The sequence below is a fragment of the Rana temporaria genome, chromosome 3 (assembly GCF_905171775.1).
Source record: "Rana temporaria chromosome 3, aRanTem1.1, whole genome shotgun sequence".
Taxonomy (NCBI): domain Eukaryota; kingdom Metazoa; phylum Chordata; class Amphibia; order Anura; family Ranidae; genus Rana; species Rana temporaria.
In genome coordinates, this window is record NC_053491.1 from 316,926,270 (window position 1) to 316,944,878 (window position 18,609).

The following is an 18,609-nucleotide window of genomic DNA, read 5'->3' on the forward strand; positions in this document are numbered from 1 at the left end:
GTTATAGGATACTTTACCAAAAGTGCAAAGTGATAGAAAGCAGTAATGAAGACCCAGTTGAGTGCTATTGGTAGGTATTGTTGCAGCCTGGAACGTATGTAACAATGTATGTGCAGTGTGCTTCGACTTTAGGCCTATGGTGCTGAACTTGTGGTCCGGGGGCCACATGCATCCCCTTTGAATTATTGTGTGGCCCTTGGAGCCCCTGCAGTCAGTAGTCTGTTTTCTTTACCTCAATGCTTACCCAGGCCACTATAGTCTTTAGACTGTATTCTAGTATTTAAATGGTTTGGTTTCTTTTAAGATCAATGAAGACTGTGAAGGAAGAATGGGCCAAAATCACACCTGATCAATACATGCCACTAGTTTCTCCATACAGGAGGGGTCTTAATGCGGTCTTAATGCGGTCATTACCAACAAAGGATTTTGTATGTTGTATTAAACAAATTTCAGTTAGTGTGTCAATACTTTTTCCCTATGTCATTTCTTTTTATATACATTACTTAATGTATGAACTTATTTTTTTTGGTTTCTTTGTATGTTTGTATTGCATGAGTTGTTACCGACATGTGGTCAAAATTTCATGTCAGTAGCAGCTTTAGCAATATATTTACCTAGAAAAATCGTGACGTGTTCAGAACTTATTTTACCCACCATAGAGATATATATACATACAGGGAGTGCAGAATTATTAGGCAAATGAGTATTTTGACCACATCATCCTCTTTATGCATGTTGTCTTACTCCAAGCTGTATAGGCTCGAAAGCCTACTACCAATTAAGCATATTAGGTGATGTGCATCTCTGTAATGAGAAGGGGTGTGGTCTAATGACATCAACACCCTATATCAGGTGTGCATAATTATTAGGCAACTTCCTTTCCTTTGGCAAAATGGGTCAAAAGAAGGACTTGACAGGCTCAGAAAAGTCAAAAATAGTGAGATATCTTGCAGAGGGATGCAGCACTCTTAAAATTGCAAAGCTTCTGAAGCGTGATCATCGAACAATCAAGCGTTTCATTCAAAATAGTCAACAGGGTCGCAAGAAGCGTGTGGAAAAACCAAGGCGCAAAATAACTGCCCATGAACTGAGAAAAGTCAAGCGTGCAGCTGCCAAGATGCCACTTGCCACCAGTTTGGCCATATTTCAGAGCTGCAACATCACTGGAGTGCCCAAAAGCACAAGGTGTGCAATACTCAGAGACATGGCCAAGGTAAGAAAGGCTGAAAGACGACCACCACTGAACAAGACACACAAGCTGAAACGTCAAGACTGGGCCAAGAAATATCTCAAGACTGATTTTTCTAAGGTTTTATGGACTGATGAAATGAGAGTGAGTCTTGATGGGCCAGATGGATGGGCCTGTGGCTGGATTGGTAAAGGGCAGAGAGCTCCAGTCCTACTCAGACGCCAGCAAGGTGGAGGTGGAGTACTGGTTTGGGCTGGTATCATCAAAGATGAGCTTGTGGGGCCTTTTCGGGTTGAGAATGGAGTGAAGCTCAACTCCCAGTCCTACTGCCAGTTTCTGGAAGACACCTTCTTCAAGCAGTGGTACAGGAAGAAGTCTGCATCCTTCAAGAAAAACATGATTTTCATGCAGGACAATGCTCCATCACACGTGTCCAAGTACTCCACAGCGTGGCTGGCAAGAAAGGGTATAAAAGAAGAAAAACTAATGACATGGCCTCCTTGTTCACCTGATCTGAAACCCATTGAGAACCTGTGGTCCATCATCAAATGTGAGATTTACAAGGAGGGAAAACAGTACACCTCTCTGAACAGTGTCTGGGAGGCTGTGGTTGCTGCTGCACGCAATGTTGATGGTGAACAGATCAAAACACTGACAGAATCAATGGATGGCAGGCTTTTGAGTGTCCTTGCAAAGAAAGGTGGCTATATTGGTCACTGATTTGTTTTTGTTTTGTTTTTGAATGCCAGAAATGTATATTTGTGAATGTTGAGATGTTATATTGGTTTCACTGGTAAAAATAAATAATTGAAATGGGTATATATATTTTTTTTGTTAAGTTGCCTAATAATTATGCACAGTAATAGTCACCTGCACACACAGATATCCCCCTAAAATAGCTAAAACTAAAAACAAACTAAAAACTACTTCCAAAAATATTCAGCTTTGATATTAATGAGTTGTTTGGGTTCATTGAGAACATGGTTGTTGTTCAATAATAAAATTAATCCTCAAAAATACAACTTGCCTAATAATTCTGCACTCCCTGTATATATATATATATATATATATATATATATATATATATATATATATATATATATATATATATATATATATATATATATATATATATATACCGGTATATATATATATATATATATATATATATATATATATATATATATATATATATATATATATAAAGGGTCTTCAAAAAGTTTCTGCACTTTTAGATTTTCGTTGGAAACAGTAAGGGCAGAAGGAGTAGTATTTGGTTGTGTCTGAGAGCGTCATGTGACTTGTCTTTCTGACAAACTGGCTGATCTTGCAGTTTAGTACGCTGTGGTGAAGATGGCTGCGAAACGTATAAATTCACCAAATAGGAACAATACGAGGACATCATGGGGAATTGTGTTGTTACATGGCAATGCTGACCCCCACACTGCAGTCCATGCACTGGCAACCCTCAGACAATTAAAGTGGGAGGTTATGGAGCACCCAGCTTATAGTCTGGATTTAGTGGCATCTAATTTTCACCTTTTTGGACTGCTCAAAGAAGCTTTAGGGGAAGAAGATTTTCACGTGATGATGATGTGAAAGCAGCGGTGCATCAGTGGTTATGCACTTAATCAAAAACTGTTTTTGCTGATGCCATTAAAAAGTTGGTACTGTACGATGCTAGGAAAAATGAATAGCAAAGGAAGATGACTATGTAGACCCTGGGGATCTCCGGGTCCCTGGGGACCTCCTGACCCCTAAAAAAGAAAAAAAAATTGTTCCTTTAATAAAAAATAAAATACAAATATATAATTTCTTTTTTATAAAAATGAATAAAAAAAAGGGGGGGTTGCCACCCTGGGCTCTGGGGACCTCCGGGGCCCTGGGGACCTCTAAAAAAAATCGGGCCTTTAATAAAAAATAAAATAAAAATATATTAAAAAACAAAAAAATTCTAAAAAATAAATAAAAAAAAGGGGGGGGGGGGTTCCATCTGGGGCCCTGTGGGCCTCTGGGGACCTCCGGACCCCTAAAAAAATATATATATATATATATATATATATATATATATATATATATATATTTAAAGGGGGTTGCCATCCGGGCCCCTGGGGACCTCCGGGCCCCTTACAGGTGTACTGCCTGTACCCCCCTGATGGCGGCCCTGGTAGAGTCCATGCCAGTTATACCAGTTTAGGGGCTTATTGGCTCATTTTTTTTAGAAAGAGAGAAAATGTCCAACAAGAAAGAAATTGTCCAACAAAACAAACCATTGCCCACACATGGGGTTTCCACCATTAGCACAAAATTAAATATCCAGCATCATGGCTCTCTTTAGCAAAAAAAAAATGGCTTAAACATTCAGCACTGCTACATGAACCTTCCACTTCAGGCCCTTTTCTGTCTACTACAGACCATTTTCTCACCAGCATTGTCTGTATGGCTAGCAGCTCCTTGCTGTTCTGGCCCTCAGGCTTGGGTCTCTGTCTATTCCAGTGCAGATATGAACCCCTCTGACTGCTCCCTCGTACACACCTGGACCTCTTTGGGAGGGTGAAGCCCATAGCCCTGGTCCTAACACGTCAAAAGACCCACAAACACCTGTAAAATCAGTGTTCAGAATCCTGAGCAACATACACCATGCACTCTCACAGCGTACTGTTTATATATATATATATATATATATATATATATATATAGTACATTGCACCAACTTAAAGTCCTACAATTTTTTCCTCATCTATTTTCCGAGATGTTTTCACAAAAAAACACAATTACAGTTTTTTTTAAACACATTACTAACTGTTACATAATTTATATTGTATTTACTTTTCAAACACTAGCATTACATACATACTTGTAGTAAAGCTATAAACAGAATTGCTGTATTTTATCCCTTATATAATCAGTCCCTATCCCTTATATAATAATAACTGATATATTTAAACAATATGTTTTTCATCATTTTTTAATTGAAAAAAACTGTGTTTTTGCTTTAAGTCTTAAAATTAAGTTGTAGTTATTATCTTTAGCCAGAAGAGGGCAGACTAGTCATCCAAACGGTTAAACAGCAAACCTTATGAATCTGTTCATGTAAGCTGTGTTCTCCTCCCCCTGGCTCAGTGATTCACCCTCCCATCCCTTCTCTCACACACAAAGAAGAGCTGCAGCTCCGATGAAAACCCTTTGGATGTTTTCAATGCAGGAAATATGGTGTTTTCTATACAACAAATCATTTAAACTCAGCTTGGATACTTACTGGGATTACAAAAGGACTTGATTCTCAGAAGAGGGATTAAAGACATGGACTGCAAATGTTTCTCAAATGCTTGGAAATGGCAAGTAGCTTTCTCCCTTCTCCTTTGTAGCTGGGGCTGGGTCTCTGGGCAGCTGCGTTATTCTGTAGCAGAGGAGTCACATCCAGGGACTGTTGTGGGGAATATAGCTCAGAATCTGGGCTTAAACCTGGCAGATATTAATAAAAGAAGACTGAGTTTGGGATCTGAGGGAAGCAGTAAATATTTTACTATTGACCAGAAACATGGAGCTTTGATTATACAGGAGAGGATTGATAGGGAGAGCCTGTGTGGGTCCAGCTCCAGCTGTTTGCTGCATTTAGAGGTTGTAGCTGAGAATCCTCTGGAGCTGTTCAGCCTGGAAATTGAGATTTTGGACATTAATGATAATTATCCTATTTTCTCTGTAACTAATCAGGAAATAAAAATTATAGAACTGTTAACAAATCCTGGCGTACAATTTCCTTTACCCTCTGCTGAAGACTTGGATGTGGGGAAAAATGGTGTGAGACATTATAGCTTGAATCAAAATCCTTATTTTTCTTTATCAGAAAAACATCGCAGAGATGGGACTTTGATTGCAGAGCTAGTACTAGAGAAAAATCTGGACAGGGAAGAGAAATCAGAACACAAGCTTATTCTGTCTGCCATTGATGGAGGAGAACCTCCCCGATCAGGATCTACTCAGATTAATATTATTGTTTTAGATATTAATGACAATGCACCAGTGTTTGATCAGGCAAGCTATAAGGTAGATGTAATGGAAAATCTACCTCTAAACACAGTGGTTATAAAGCTAAATGCTACAGACCTGGATGAGGGTGCGAATAGTGAAATACTATATTCATTTGATGATCATACGTTAAACGCAGCAAAGAAAATATTTGATTTAAATGAAATCACTGGTGAAATATTGATAAAAGGGGCTGTAGATTATGAAGTTGCAAACTTGTATGAATTATTTGTGAAGGCTTTAGATAAAGGATCACCAAGACGAGAAGGACGTTGTGTTGTCCAGGTTGAAGTGCAAGATGTAAATGATAATGTACCAGAAATTGTATTTACTTCAAAAAATAATGAGGTTCCCGAAAATTCTCCAGTAGGGACTATTGTTAGATTTATCACAGTCAGAGACAGAGATTCTGGTAAAAATGGGGAAGTTAAACTGATAATACCACCAAATGTACCCTTTAAATACCAGCCCATGTCAAACCGTTATACACTGGTCACTAGTGGACATCTGGACAGGGAGAAAGTCTCACAATATACTATTACACTGATCGCTTCTGATCTCGGCTCTCCATCTTTAAGCAGCCAGACTACAATCATCATTACTATTTCTGATATCAATGATAATCATCCAGTATTTCTGCAGTCTGCTTACAATGCCTTCATATCAGAAAACAATGATCCTGGCAGACTGTTGTGTACAGTATCTGCTGGAGATCCAGATGAAGGAGATAATGCAAAGCTCATTTACTCCATAGCAGAGAGCCACATAGATGGCTCTCCTGTCTCTTCATTTGTCTACATTAACTCCGACACTGGTAATATTTATGCCCAGCGCTCCTTTGACTATGAACAATTCCAAGTTCTACAGATCACTGCGAAAGTGGAAGATTCTGGATCCCCAAAGCTGTCTTCCAATGTTTCAGTCTTCATATTCATTCAGGATACAAACGACAATTATCCCTCTATATTATACCCAGAGAGCTCAGGGGAAGTCATGGCACAAGAGCCCATTCCCAGATCTGCGTCTGCTGGCTATTTAGTGAGTAAAGTATCTGCGGTGGATCTGGATTCTGGGCACAATGCCTGGCTCACCTATAATCTTCTTCAGTCTGGCAGTCCAGCTTTGTTTCACATCTCTGAATATACAGGAGAAGTCAGAACTCTGCGAGGATTACAGGAGACGGATAACACAGAACATCGACTTGTCATTTCCGTCAGTGACCATGGGGAGCCTTCACTGTCCTCTACAGTCACTCTGATTGTAAATATAATGGAGAATATTGCTCAGGAAAGCCCCAAATCTCATGATTTCCTTACAAATTCTAAACCAACACCAAATATGACATTATATCTTATTATTTCTCTAGTAGCCATTAGCTTGGTTTCCCTGGTAACATTTGTCATATTGTTGGTAAGGTGCCTTAGAAAGAATTATGACAGCAGTTGTGGTTCTTGTTTTCCAAACAAATCCCTCCCCGTGTCCTATATGGATCAGTATAAACCAACACTTTATATGAACGCAGATGGGACATTAAAGTACATGGAAGTGAGGATGGCTCCTCCAGAAGCTCCAGGATCTTGTTATCCACCTTGTTTTCCTGCAACAGCAAATATTCCAGAATCAATGCTTTCAAAATATCAAAGTAATCCTCATATAGCAGAGCCTAACCCCACTTCTGACAGCTGGTGTAATGAAACACATCAGGTGAGATTCCATAATTTTTCTTCAATTTATATCCTTTTTTATTTTGCAATGCTACATTTTAGCAATGGATTCAACATTAACAAAATTGTAATGCTAGCTTCAAATAACACAGCCAAAATCTACTTCTGCCAGCTGGTTTAGTGAAACTTCTCAGTAGTGCTTTTGTAGATAACATTATAAAATTATTATTATAAAAAATAAGAAAACAGCTGATTGGTGAGTTTTCTCGTGACCTGAACTAAAAAAAGGACCCTTGAAATGTGAACGTTTGCTGTTGGTAATACAGGCCAATGCATTTCCTTCACTCTTTAGTTTGATTATTTTTTACATCTTTGAGGATTTTCATGTCATTCACATGGGCACTAGCATGCTGCATGCAGGCAGCCTTCAGCAGAAGCAGTGGCATGGATGCAGCCGCATGTCAAAATTTGACAAGCTAGTAGGTGCGGGTCTTTGGCTCCTAATGAAGACAATGTGCTTTCCATATTCTTTAATACATATTTGACATTATATAGAGTTTTTTTTTTTTTTTAAATACAGATATAATCGGTCAGTGTTTACATAATGGTTTGTAAAAATAGAATTTTTGCATTGAAAGCTGCAAGTTTTTTTTTTTTTATCAACAAACAGTACCAATTTTTATATACTATACCAAATATATTTGCATATGTTATTCGTTCAAGTTATGTAACTTTTATATTATTATTATTATTATTTATTTTCTTGATATATAAAAATTGTTAGTTGCTGCGTGTATCAGTTAACTAAAAGATTTATTCTGTAATTTCAATTAGTGTATTACAATTGGTGCATAGTGAAGGAAAATATTAATTGGATTTTAATTGTAGTAGTAAAATGTTTTTTCATGCTATTTCACTTTGTTCTCTACTGTTCATCCCATTTCCCATACCATGGTTTTTTTTCCTCTGATCCTTAGTGGATATTGCTGTGGTACAAGTCCTTTATAATTGAGTTGTAGGGAGTACAGTTGGGGAAACATTGATTTATATAATAGCGGTTATCTTTATCAGTCTTATGGTATGTGTCTTCTGTCTCTGATTATATCCTGAAGCATGTCATCTCATCAGATTTCCACCCCTCCTATAGCACATCTGCAGCATCTTACCATGACCTATGGCATGCTGTGAGTCTCTGATAGTTTTCCATTGTATTACATTCACTTAATATAATGGGGTGCTATTTGATCATGTCCAAGGCTGCACTTGGGACCCCATATATCAAGAAAGTTGACCACCACTGCTCTAGGCTATGGGTTCAACTGAGTAATCGTAATCTGTCTCTGCTGAGTCCTTCTTTTTTTCTTGCTTACGATAGGGGATATTTATGAAAGGCAAATCCAAGTGCAAACTAAAAGTGCAAAGTGCACTTGAAATTGCACTGAAAGTGCACTTGGAAGTGCAGTCGCTGTAAATCTGAGGGGTAGATCTGAAATGAGGGGAAGCTCTACTGATTTTATCATCCAATCATGTGCAAGCTAAAATGCTGTTTTTTACTTTCCTTGCAGTCCCCCTCGGATTTACAGCGACTGCACTTCCAAGTACACTTTCAGTGAAATTTCAAGTGCACTTTGCACATGTAGTTTGCACTTGTAGTGCAAAGTGGATTTGCATTTATTAAATAACCCCCTGTAACGGACACATGCATGCTGCCGGGACAGTTATGATCTTCGTACAGGGGGACTACAAGGAACTGCATGGCTTGTCACAAGTGGATGTACCACATTGTATTCTGAGCTCAAAGGGTTAACTGGACAAGGGTCTCTGTCACTGCTGAATGCTAATGTACCCTTTGCATAGCTAATGAACTCTCTTGTGGAGATAACAGCCTCCTGTGAGGTGTATGCTGAGGGGGATTATGTGTGAGTGATAATTGTTTTAAAGGCTAATTGAATTCTATTGTCTGATCAAGCTAAGTTGAGGAGCCGAAATGGCTAGCAGCTGATTGGCTCAAGGGAGTGTCATTTGTTTCTGTACAGTTGTAACCAGATTTAAGGAGGAAAAATGTGACATTAAAGGTCAGTCTGCTTGACTCTGCAAACGTAGCACGTCTCGTTTCTTGAAAGGGCGTTCGATGGGATATACCGGCGGTACTTGCATATCGCAGCTTGCCAGGGAAAAGGACGTCTCCAACGGCTGAGACCCTCACACCAGAGGGTAGCCGTTACATTGGTTGGTAGCAGTGGGATGGTCCTTTTATCCAAAGAGCAAGTGCTGAATGGAGTCGCAGTACGCCAGGCTGAAAAGATCCACACTGAAAGATTTATTAGAGAGTCGTGGTAGGAGCGCCAGCAACAGACCACGGAGGGAGCTGATAGCTGAACTGCTGGAGCTGGACGAAATGGATGGATCCATGGAAGGAACTGAGCCCCTTGCACCGGTCAGCGAGGAAGATGTAATTACTGGGATTGTACAGTGGAGATTATCCTTGTATCCAGAAACGTCTGTGGAACTAATCAACCAGCTGTTTCGGGAAGCAAGGGAAGAGATACAAACGAAGAGGGGACAAGAACTGGAACTGGTAAGAGCGAGACAGCCCATTACACCTGCAGTTCCTACCCCCCCACCTGCTGCTACAGGAAAGAAAATACCGTTCACTGCATTTAAAGCTTTTGTAGAAAGTGAGGAGGAAATCGATGGATATTTGGCGGACTTTGAGAGGCAGTGCTCACTACACCAGGTACCACCAGACCAATGGGTCACTATTTTGTCGGGGAAATTGTCGGGCAAAGCCAATGAAGCCTTTCGGGCTCTCGCTCCAGAGGATATTTTACAATATCAGCAAGTTAAAAAGGCGTTGCTAACCCGATATGCCGTAACGCCAGAAGCCTACCGCCGGCGCTTCCGGGAGTCCAAGAAGATGGCTGTGGACTCCCACATGGAATGGGCCAACCAGTTACAAAGGATGGCATCCCTTTGGGTCCAAGGGTGCAAGGCCAACACCGGGGAGGAAGTATTGCAGCTGGTCCTAATGGAACATTTCTTCCAAGACCTGGCCGCAAACATACAAGACTGGGTACGAGATCGCCGTCCCGCTAACTTAAACGAGGCGGCTCGGCTAGCAGATGAGTACGCGGAAATAAGGAAAGTAAGCCAGGGTACTACACGGCTGGCTCATAAGGTAGAACCGCGTACTCCAACCGTCACCCCACGCCTAGAGTTTCGGGCTCCAGTCCCACCACGTCCTCAGGGGCCTAGCAACTACCCCCGGGATTCGCCTAGGGTGACGTGCCATCACTGCAGCGACACAGGACATATTGCTCGTTATTGCCCTTTGAGAGCTACAAATAACAATTGGAGACGCACAACACCCAACACAGAGGTCACTCCATCACGTCCCTCTGCGGCCCACTGCCTGGAGACCGAGGGGGGCCCGGAGGAATGTCTGGGAATTTGGTATGAGGCAGACCCAATACAAGCGGCCTCTCCGGATAACCGTCAGCATCACCGTCAGGAGGTACGGGTGAATGGACAAGTAGCACAAGGCTTAAGAGATTCCGGGACTACTATCACTCTGATTCAAAAACATCTGGTAAAGCCAGAGAACGTGTCCACTCGCACAGTTGCCGTCCGGGTCGCAGGGGGTGCTGTATTTCGCGTACCCACCACCCGGGTGCACTTAGACTGGGGAGCCGGGTCAGGAAAGACCACAGTTGGTATCATGGACAACCTACCTGCCGAGGTGGTGCTGGGCAACGACATTGGCCCTCTGACTTCGGCTTATTTACCTACACCTGCTGCTGCTTGTCCCGTGACCACCCGCGTTGCTGGAATCAACCCGCTTGCTGCTGAGAACCGGGTAAGACTACCTTCCCCGACATGTACTGTAGATCCGGCGCAATATCACAGTCTAAAATGGGAATGTGTCAAGTTGGCCAGTGAGAAATCAGAGATGCAACGACACTATGTCATTTATTATGAGATGTCCCGTGGCTTGAACATTGAAATGCACAAACAGGCGGAAATTGTCAAAAGATTAAATGGGATTTGCATCCAGGTGGTGCCGTATTTGTCCCAAGAGCATCAGCAACAGGTTTTGGGAGCCATTGAGAGAGCAAAGCAAGTGACTGTTCCAGAACTGAATTCCATTTTTCACCTTCACCATCAGCTACCGACCTGGTAAGCCAATGAGAAGGCCGACGGACTGTCCAGGCAAACGGAACTTTTACCCTAACAGCAGACCGGACATCCCCAAGTTGATCCGAAAAGGATCAATCCGGGTCTGCCGGAGTGTTCCACAAAGGGGGAGTAGTGTAACGGACACATGCATGCTGCCGGGACAGTTATGATCTTCGTGCAGGGGGACTACAAGGAACTGCATGGCTTGTCACAAGTGGATGTACCACATTGTATTCTGAGCTCAAAGGGTTAACTGGACAAGGGTCTCTGTCACTGCTGAATGCTAATGTACCCTTCGCATAGCTAATGAACTCTCTTGTGGAGATAACAGCCTCTTGTGAGGTGTATGCTGAGGGGGATTATGTGTGAGTGATAATTGTTTTAAAGGTTAATTGAATTCTATTGTCTGATCAAGCTAAGTTGAGGAGCCGAAATGGCTAGCAGCTGATTGGCTCAAGGGAGTGTCATTTGTTTCTGTACAGTTGTAACCAGATTTAAGGAGGAAAAATGTGACATTAAAGGTCAGTCTGCTTGACTCTGCAAACGTAGCACGTCTCGTTTCTTGAAAGGGCGTTCGATGGGATATACCGGCGGTACTTGCATATCGCAGCTTGCCAGGGAAAAGGACGTCTCCAACGGCTGAGACCCTCACACCAGAGGGTAGCCGTTACACCCCCTATGTAACATCTCTATTTTCTTCTCATAGCGGGATTCCACCCACAATTTTTATTTTCTTAAGTCAGCAGCTACTAACACTGTAGCTGCTGACTTTTAATAAGCACACTTACCTGTCCTAGTCACCTGCGATGTTGATCCCCCGGTGGCGATCGCTCGGTCCTGGCGCCTCCATCCTTACTAAGGGAAACAGCCCATTTCCTACTGCTCATGCATGCACGCACAACTCAACGGCGCTTTGTGAATGGGCGTCTGCCTCCTGGGATACACACAGTTCCCAGAAGGCAGCACGGCTCATTCACCAGAAGACACCGCAACGGAGGACAAGGCAGAAGATCCACCGTGGTGGAAGAAGAGGCAGAAGAGCTACTTCCGCATATCAACCGTCCTTTCAGGTGAGTATAAAAAAAATATATTTATTTTAAGATTTTTGGTGAAAAAAACGGGGGGAACTTAATTTTAACATCACATTTTTATATATCTACTGCTTCAAATTTGATTACAAGGTGTCCGACCCAAATAACTTATACTTTCTGTTGTATATGAGATCTTGAGATTAGAGATGAAAGCTTATTATTGGATTTCACTCCTGACATACACATACAATAATAACAAACCTTTTAGAAGGGACTTATTAAAGAAGCTTAATATATTAGAAAATAAACTTTAAAAAGAAAGTCGTTAAAAATGAATATACTGTCGGCTAAGCTAAAAATGACACCTGTCGTAATTCAGCTTCATATCTATGCAATAATCTTTAGGTTTATTTCAAGAGCACAAACATGGACACTCTATATTATAAGATCGTACAATGTCTGCCAGAATGATTGTTGTGTAACATCACTGTCTCTAAAGCTAAAATGTAGCTTTATCTACAAAGTGTATTTTTTTTTCTGGTCATAGATTTGCTTCATGTTTGGGCATTAATCATACAAGTGTATCTTCATTTATTTTGTAGTGAATTTACCCTAGCAATGTTTATGAGCATAACAATTATTGTGCATATTTGGATTCTTTAAAGATGACCAATTGGATAGAGTATCAATGTGTATGTTTATTTAGAAGCTGAGCTTTACCCATTGCATTAACTTTCTACCCACAGTTATAGTTCTAAGGCTGGCCATAGATGGATCAAAATGTGTTTGGTTAAAGAGTAACCAGACACATGTTAGGCCACTGCAGTTGAACAGAAGTCGAACTACGATCAACTATTGTTCAATCGCCCTGACCGGTAAAAGCCAATCAATCAGCAGCTGCAGTGCTCATCTGTGTATTCTGACAGCAGATCAGTGTCCTCTCTGTCAGAATACAATAGTGCAGTGGGGAAGACTCACCCATCCACATCCATTGTTTGGATGGGGAAATCAGTTCAGTTTCCTTCAATCTGCCCGCTGGCCGAATAAAAAAACTATGTATAATACACAAGGTCATCCCACTTAAGTCAATTTTTTGCATCCGGTAGCCTTTTTTTTTTCTTGGAATACCAATGCTTACAGATCGTGAAATGCAAGCTTGGTATTTCATATCTTGTCTACTGTGCTGTAGTCTCCAATAGTAAACCATGCCATCCTGTATTGTTTGGTTTGCTATTTTCTGTTTCTAATGAACATACAGATTGGATAAAGAGAAAATTATATTTGTCTCTGAGGCAGTTTTCCCTGGAAGAGTGGCTTGAGAGTGGCCACCGCATACCTCCCATTGGACAGTGCAGGCAGAGGTACTTGGGGCAAATATGATCCTCCATAGATAATCATGGCAAGTTCATGAGCATTTAATCTCTTCAAGACATCATTGATCTTCTGATCTCGTTTTTCATGTCACCATAACCTTCTCTGCTTTTAATGCAGCACAGTCTACTCTAGATGTAATGTTAATAACATAGGGGGTCATTTACTAAACTGGAGCATGCAAAATCTGGTGCAGCTCTGCACAGAACCTAATCAGCATCCACATTTTGTTGCCAAAGCTTAATCAAACAAGCTGAAGTGAGAAGGTTATTGGCTGCACCAGATTCTGAGTGTACCAGTTTAGTAACTCTTCCCCCTATTGTTTTTGGAGTGGGATCACTTGATTTAAAGTACTGTGGTTTGTAAAAAAAAAAAAAGAGATATACTGTGTATATATATATATATATATATATATATATATATATATATATATATATATATATATATATATATATACACATATATGTGTGTGTGTATATATATATATATATATATATATATATATATATATATATATATATATAATATTTGATATATTTTGTTTATATTCTGCTATTATTTAATAATTGCATCAGTTGCTAAATATTCGTTTTGCATAATTTATTTTAATAAAGTAATATAATTAATACTGGCATTAATTAAATGTATATTCATTCCTGGTTACAATTATATGTTTTTAAATCCTAGCTTTAATTACTTTGTAGGTTATAAACAGAACTATACAGAACCACTGTATTTTATATATTATTATTTTTTGCTCTGACAACCAAAATCCTTAATTTTTTCTTCCATTTACATCTTAAATTTAAAAAAGATACAGTGGGAAACCTAAAGTGTATTTATACAAATTAATTTATATTTGTATTTAAATAGCAAACAAATGGATAGACTTGTGTTGCTGTGTCAATAGCATGCATTACATATACCATTAAAAACTGCTTTTTTTTAACTTTTGAACTTGAAAATCTGTGATTTTATCTACATCTTAAAATAAAGCTGTAGTTATTATCTTTAGACAGAAGAGGGCAGGCTAGTCATCCAAACAGTTACAAAGCAAAGCTTGTGAATCTGCTCATGTGTTCTCCTCCCCCTGGCTCAGTGATTCACCCTCCCATCCCTTCTCTCACACACAAAGAAGAGCTGCAGCTCTGATGAAAACCCTTTGGATGTTTTCAATGCAGGAAATATGGTGTTTTCTATACAACAAATCATTTAAACTCAGCTTGGATACTTACTGGGATTACAAAAGGACTTGATTCTCAGAAGAGGGATTAAGACATGGACTGCAAATGTTCCTCAAAAGCTTGGAAATGGCAAGTAGCTTTCTCCCTTCTCCTTTGTAGCTGGGGCTGGGTCTCTGGGCAGCTTCGTTACACTGTTGCAGAGGAATCAGATCCAGGGACTGTTGTGGGGAATATAGCTCAGGATCTGGGCTTAAACCTGGCAGATATTAATAAAAGAAGACTAAGATTGGGATCTGAAGGAAGCAGTAAATATTTTACTATTGACCAGAAATATGGAGCTCTGATTATACAGGAGAGGATTGATAGAGAGAGACTGTGTGGGTCCAGCTCCAGCTGTTTGCTGCATTTAGAGGTTGTAGCTGAGAATCCTCTGGAGCTGTTCAGTCTGGAAATTGAGATTTTGGACATTAATGATAATTATCCTATTTTCTCTGTCACTAATCAGGAAATAAAAATTACAGAGCTGTTTGCAAGCCCTGGGGTTCGGTTTCCTTTACCCTCCGCTGAAGACTTGGATGAGGGGAAAAATGGTGTGAGACATTATAAATTAAATCAAAATCCTTATTTTTCTTTATCAGAAAAATATCGCAGTGATGGAACCTTAATTGCAGAATTAGTGCTAGAGAAAATTCTGGACAGGGAAGAGAAATCAGAACACAAGCTTACTCTCTCTGCCATTGATGGAGGAGAACCTCCCCGATCAGGATCCACTCAGATTAATATTATTGTTTTAGATATTAATGACAATGCACCCCTGTTTGATCAGGCAAGCTATAAGGTAGGGATAATGGAAAATCTACCACTGAAAACAGTTGTCATGAAGCTAGATGCTACAGATCTAGATGAGGGTGCGAATAGTGAAATATTATATTCATTTGATGACCATACTTTGAATTCAGCAAAGAAAATATTTGATTTAAATGAAATCACTGGAGAAATATTGATAAAAGGTGCTGTAGATTATGAAGTTGCAAAATTATATGAATTATTTGTAAAAGCTGTAGATAAAGGATCACCTAAACTAGAAGGACGTTGTGTTGTCCAGGTTGAAGTGCAAGATGTGAATGATAATGTACCAGAAATTGTATTTACTTCTAAGAATAATGAAGTCCCTGAAAATGCTCCAGTGGGGACTATTGCTGGATTTATCACAGTCAGAGACAGGGATTCTGGTAAAAATGGGGAAGTTAAACTGGAAACATCACCAAATGTGCCCTTTAAATGCCAGCCCATGTCAAACCGTTATACACTGGTCACTAGTGGACATCTGGACAGGGAGAAAATCTCACAATATTCTATTACACTGATCGCTTCTGATCAGGGCTCTCCATCTTTAAGCAGCCAGACTACAATCATTATCACTATTTCTGATGTTAATGATAATCCTCCAGCATTTCTACAAACTGTTTACAATGCCTTCATATCAGAAAACAATGAGCCTGGCAGACTGTTGTGTACAGTATCTGCTGGAGATCCAGATGAGGGAGATAATGCAAAGCTCATTTACTCCATAGCAGAGAGCCACATAGATGGTTCTCCTGTCTCTTCATTTGTCTACATTAACTCTGACACTGGTAATATTTATGCCCAGCGCTCCTTTGACTATGAACAGTTCCAAGTTCTACAGATCACTGCGAGAGTGGAAGATTCCGGATTCCCAAAGCTGTCTTCCAATGTTTCAGTCTTCATATTTATTCAGGATACAAATGACAATTATCCCTCTATATTATACCCAGAGAGCTCAGGGGAAGTCATGGCACAAGAGACCATTCCCAGATCTGCGTCTGCTGGCTATTTAGTCAGTAAAGTATCTGCAGTGGATCTGGATTCTGGGCATAATGCCTGGCTCACCTATAGTCTTCCTCAGTCTGGCAGTCCATCTTTGTTTCACATCTCTGAATATACAGGAGAAGTCAGAACTCTGCGAGGATTACAGGAGATGGATAATGCAGAACATCGACTTGTCATTTCCATCAGTGACCATGGGGAGCCTTCACTGTCCTCTACAGTCACTCTGATCGTAAATATAATGGAGAATATTGCTCAGGAAACCCCAAAATCTCATGATTTTCTTACAAATTCTAAATCAGCACCCAATATGACATTATATCTTATTATTTCTCTTGTAGCCATCAGTTTGGTTTCCCTGGTAACATTTGTCATATTATTGGTAAGGTGCCTTAGAAAGAATTATGACAGCAGTTGTGGTTCTTGTTTTCCTAACAAATCCCTCCCCGTGTCCTATATGGATCAGTATAAACCAACACTTTACCTGAACACGGATGGGACATTAAAGTACATGGAAGTGAGGATGGCACCTTCAGAACCGCCAGGATCTTGTTATCCACCCTGTTTTCCTACAACAAATATCCCTGACTCAACACTTTTAAAATTTCAAAGTGATTCTAATATAGCAGACCCCAAACACACTGACAGCTGGTGTAATGAAACACATCAGGTGAGATTTTGTAATTTCTGTTTATTTGATATCATTTATGTTTTTATATTATATTTTGCAATGAAACATTTGAGCTTTGTACTTTAAGATTTTGTACCATGCCTAAATCATATGTTCATTTTGGTATCCCTGTTTTCCACAATAAGCTATTAGATTGGTCGAGGTTTATTATTCTTTGTTTCTTTTAGTGATCTACTGGTTGCTCCACCTGTCTGTATAGCTTATATTTTCAATGCCATATCATTGTATAGCAGTTGCCTATTGGTTTATGTAATAACCTTAATTACTTCCTTTCCCGTGCCAATCCTGGCATTTCTCTCCTACATGTAAAAGTCATAATTTTTTTGCTAGAAAATTACTCAGAAACCCCAAATATTATATATACCGTATTTATCGGCGTATAACACGCACTTTTTTCCCCTTAAAATCAGGGGCAAATCGTGGGTGCGTGTTATATGCCAATATAACTTTTCTTTTTACCAACAGGGTGGGTGGGGATTGGGCGGTGGTGTCATGCCGGCCGTCCCGCCTCTCCTAGGCCTGGGACAGCCTGCTGGCATACTATAAAGATTAAAATAAATCACTGTCATAGTCCGCACATACCTCATTCTCCCTATTCTTTCTGACAACTCTCCTCCTCCCCCTCCGAGTGTAGTTTAAGATTGGAGGATGAGAGCGGTCACATGAAACAGAGGAGAGCGATCATGTGACCAGCTGAAAAGAACAGTGACACAGTATGTACGAGAAGTGACTGGCAGTGATTGTTTTAAAACTTTACAGTACGCTGAAAGTGCTGACCCCGGAGACTGGGGGGTCTCCTGGGAGTGCAAGGGGGCTGTGCAATGTAAAGTAGCTGTGTACTGTGCAGGGGGAAAATTCTGTGCAATGTAAAGAGGAGCTACATAATGTGCAGGGATCTGTGCAATGTGTGGGGGGGGCTGTGCAGGGGAGGCTTTGGTCTGTGTAATGTGCAAGGGGGGGGGTTGGTCTGTGCAATGTGCAGGGGGGGGGCTTTGGTCTGTGTAATGTGCAGGGGGGAGGCTTTGATCTGTGTAATGTGCAGGGGGGGGTTTGATCTGTGTAATGTTCAGGGGGGGGGGATGGTCTGTGTAATGTGCATGGGGGGGGGCTTTGGAATGTAAGAGGGGCTGTTGAAAGTTTTTTTTCCTTAAACTTCCCTTTTTAAAATGAGGGTGCATGTTATACACCTGTGCGTGTTATACGCCGATAAATACAGTATATTTTTAGGCAGAGGCCTAGGAAATAAAATGGTGGGTGTTGCATTTTTTTTATGTCACACAGTATTTGTTCAGTGATTTTTCAAACGCAATATAAAAAAATAATACACAAACTATTTTATGCATGAGGTATGAAAGTCAGAGTCAGGATTTTGCTTTTTACCGTAGTCCCCTTTCCCACTGGGGCGGCGTCGGCGGTAAATCGCCGC

The 18,609-nt window shown here is 40.4% G+C and overlaps 3 protein-coding genes across 40 annotated transcripts in view; all 3 read left to right on the forward strand.

Moving 5' to 3' along the window:
* LOC120932487 (protocadherin gamma-C5-like) overlaps positions 1–18,609 on the forward strand; it is a 721,441-nt gene that overhangs the window by 554,266 nt on the left and 148,566 nt on the right. The window contains exon 1 of one of the 38 annotated variants that reach the window (XM_040344908.1): positions 4,238–6,922. The exons of 36 other annotated variants lie outside the window; for them this stretch is intronic. In XM_040344908.1, the coding sequence (XP_040200842.1) occupies positions 4,493–6,922 (2,430 nt within the window). In that variant the 5' untranslated portion in view covers positions 4,238–4,492. Of the gene's footprint in view, positions 1–4,237; positions 6,923–14,476; positions 17,163–18,609 lie in introns of those variants that run through there. One more of the 38 variants, XM_040344913.1, reaches the window with a different exon arrangement.
* LOC120932491 (protocadherin gamma-C5-like) overlaps positions 1–18,609 on the forward strand; it is a 241,030-nt gene that overhangs the window by 99,956 nt on the left and 122,465 nt on the right.
* LOC120932492 (protocadherin gamma-C5-like) overlaps positions 1–18,609 on the forward strand; it is a 223,988-nt gene that overhangs the window by 82,914 nt on the left and 122,465 nt on the right.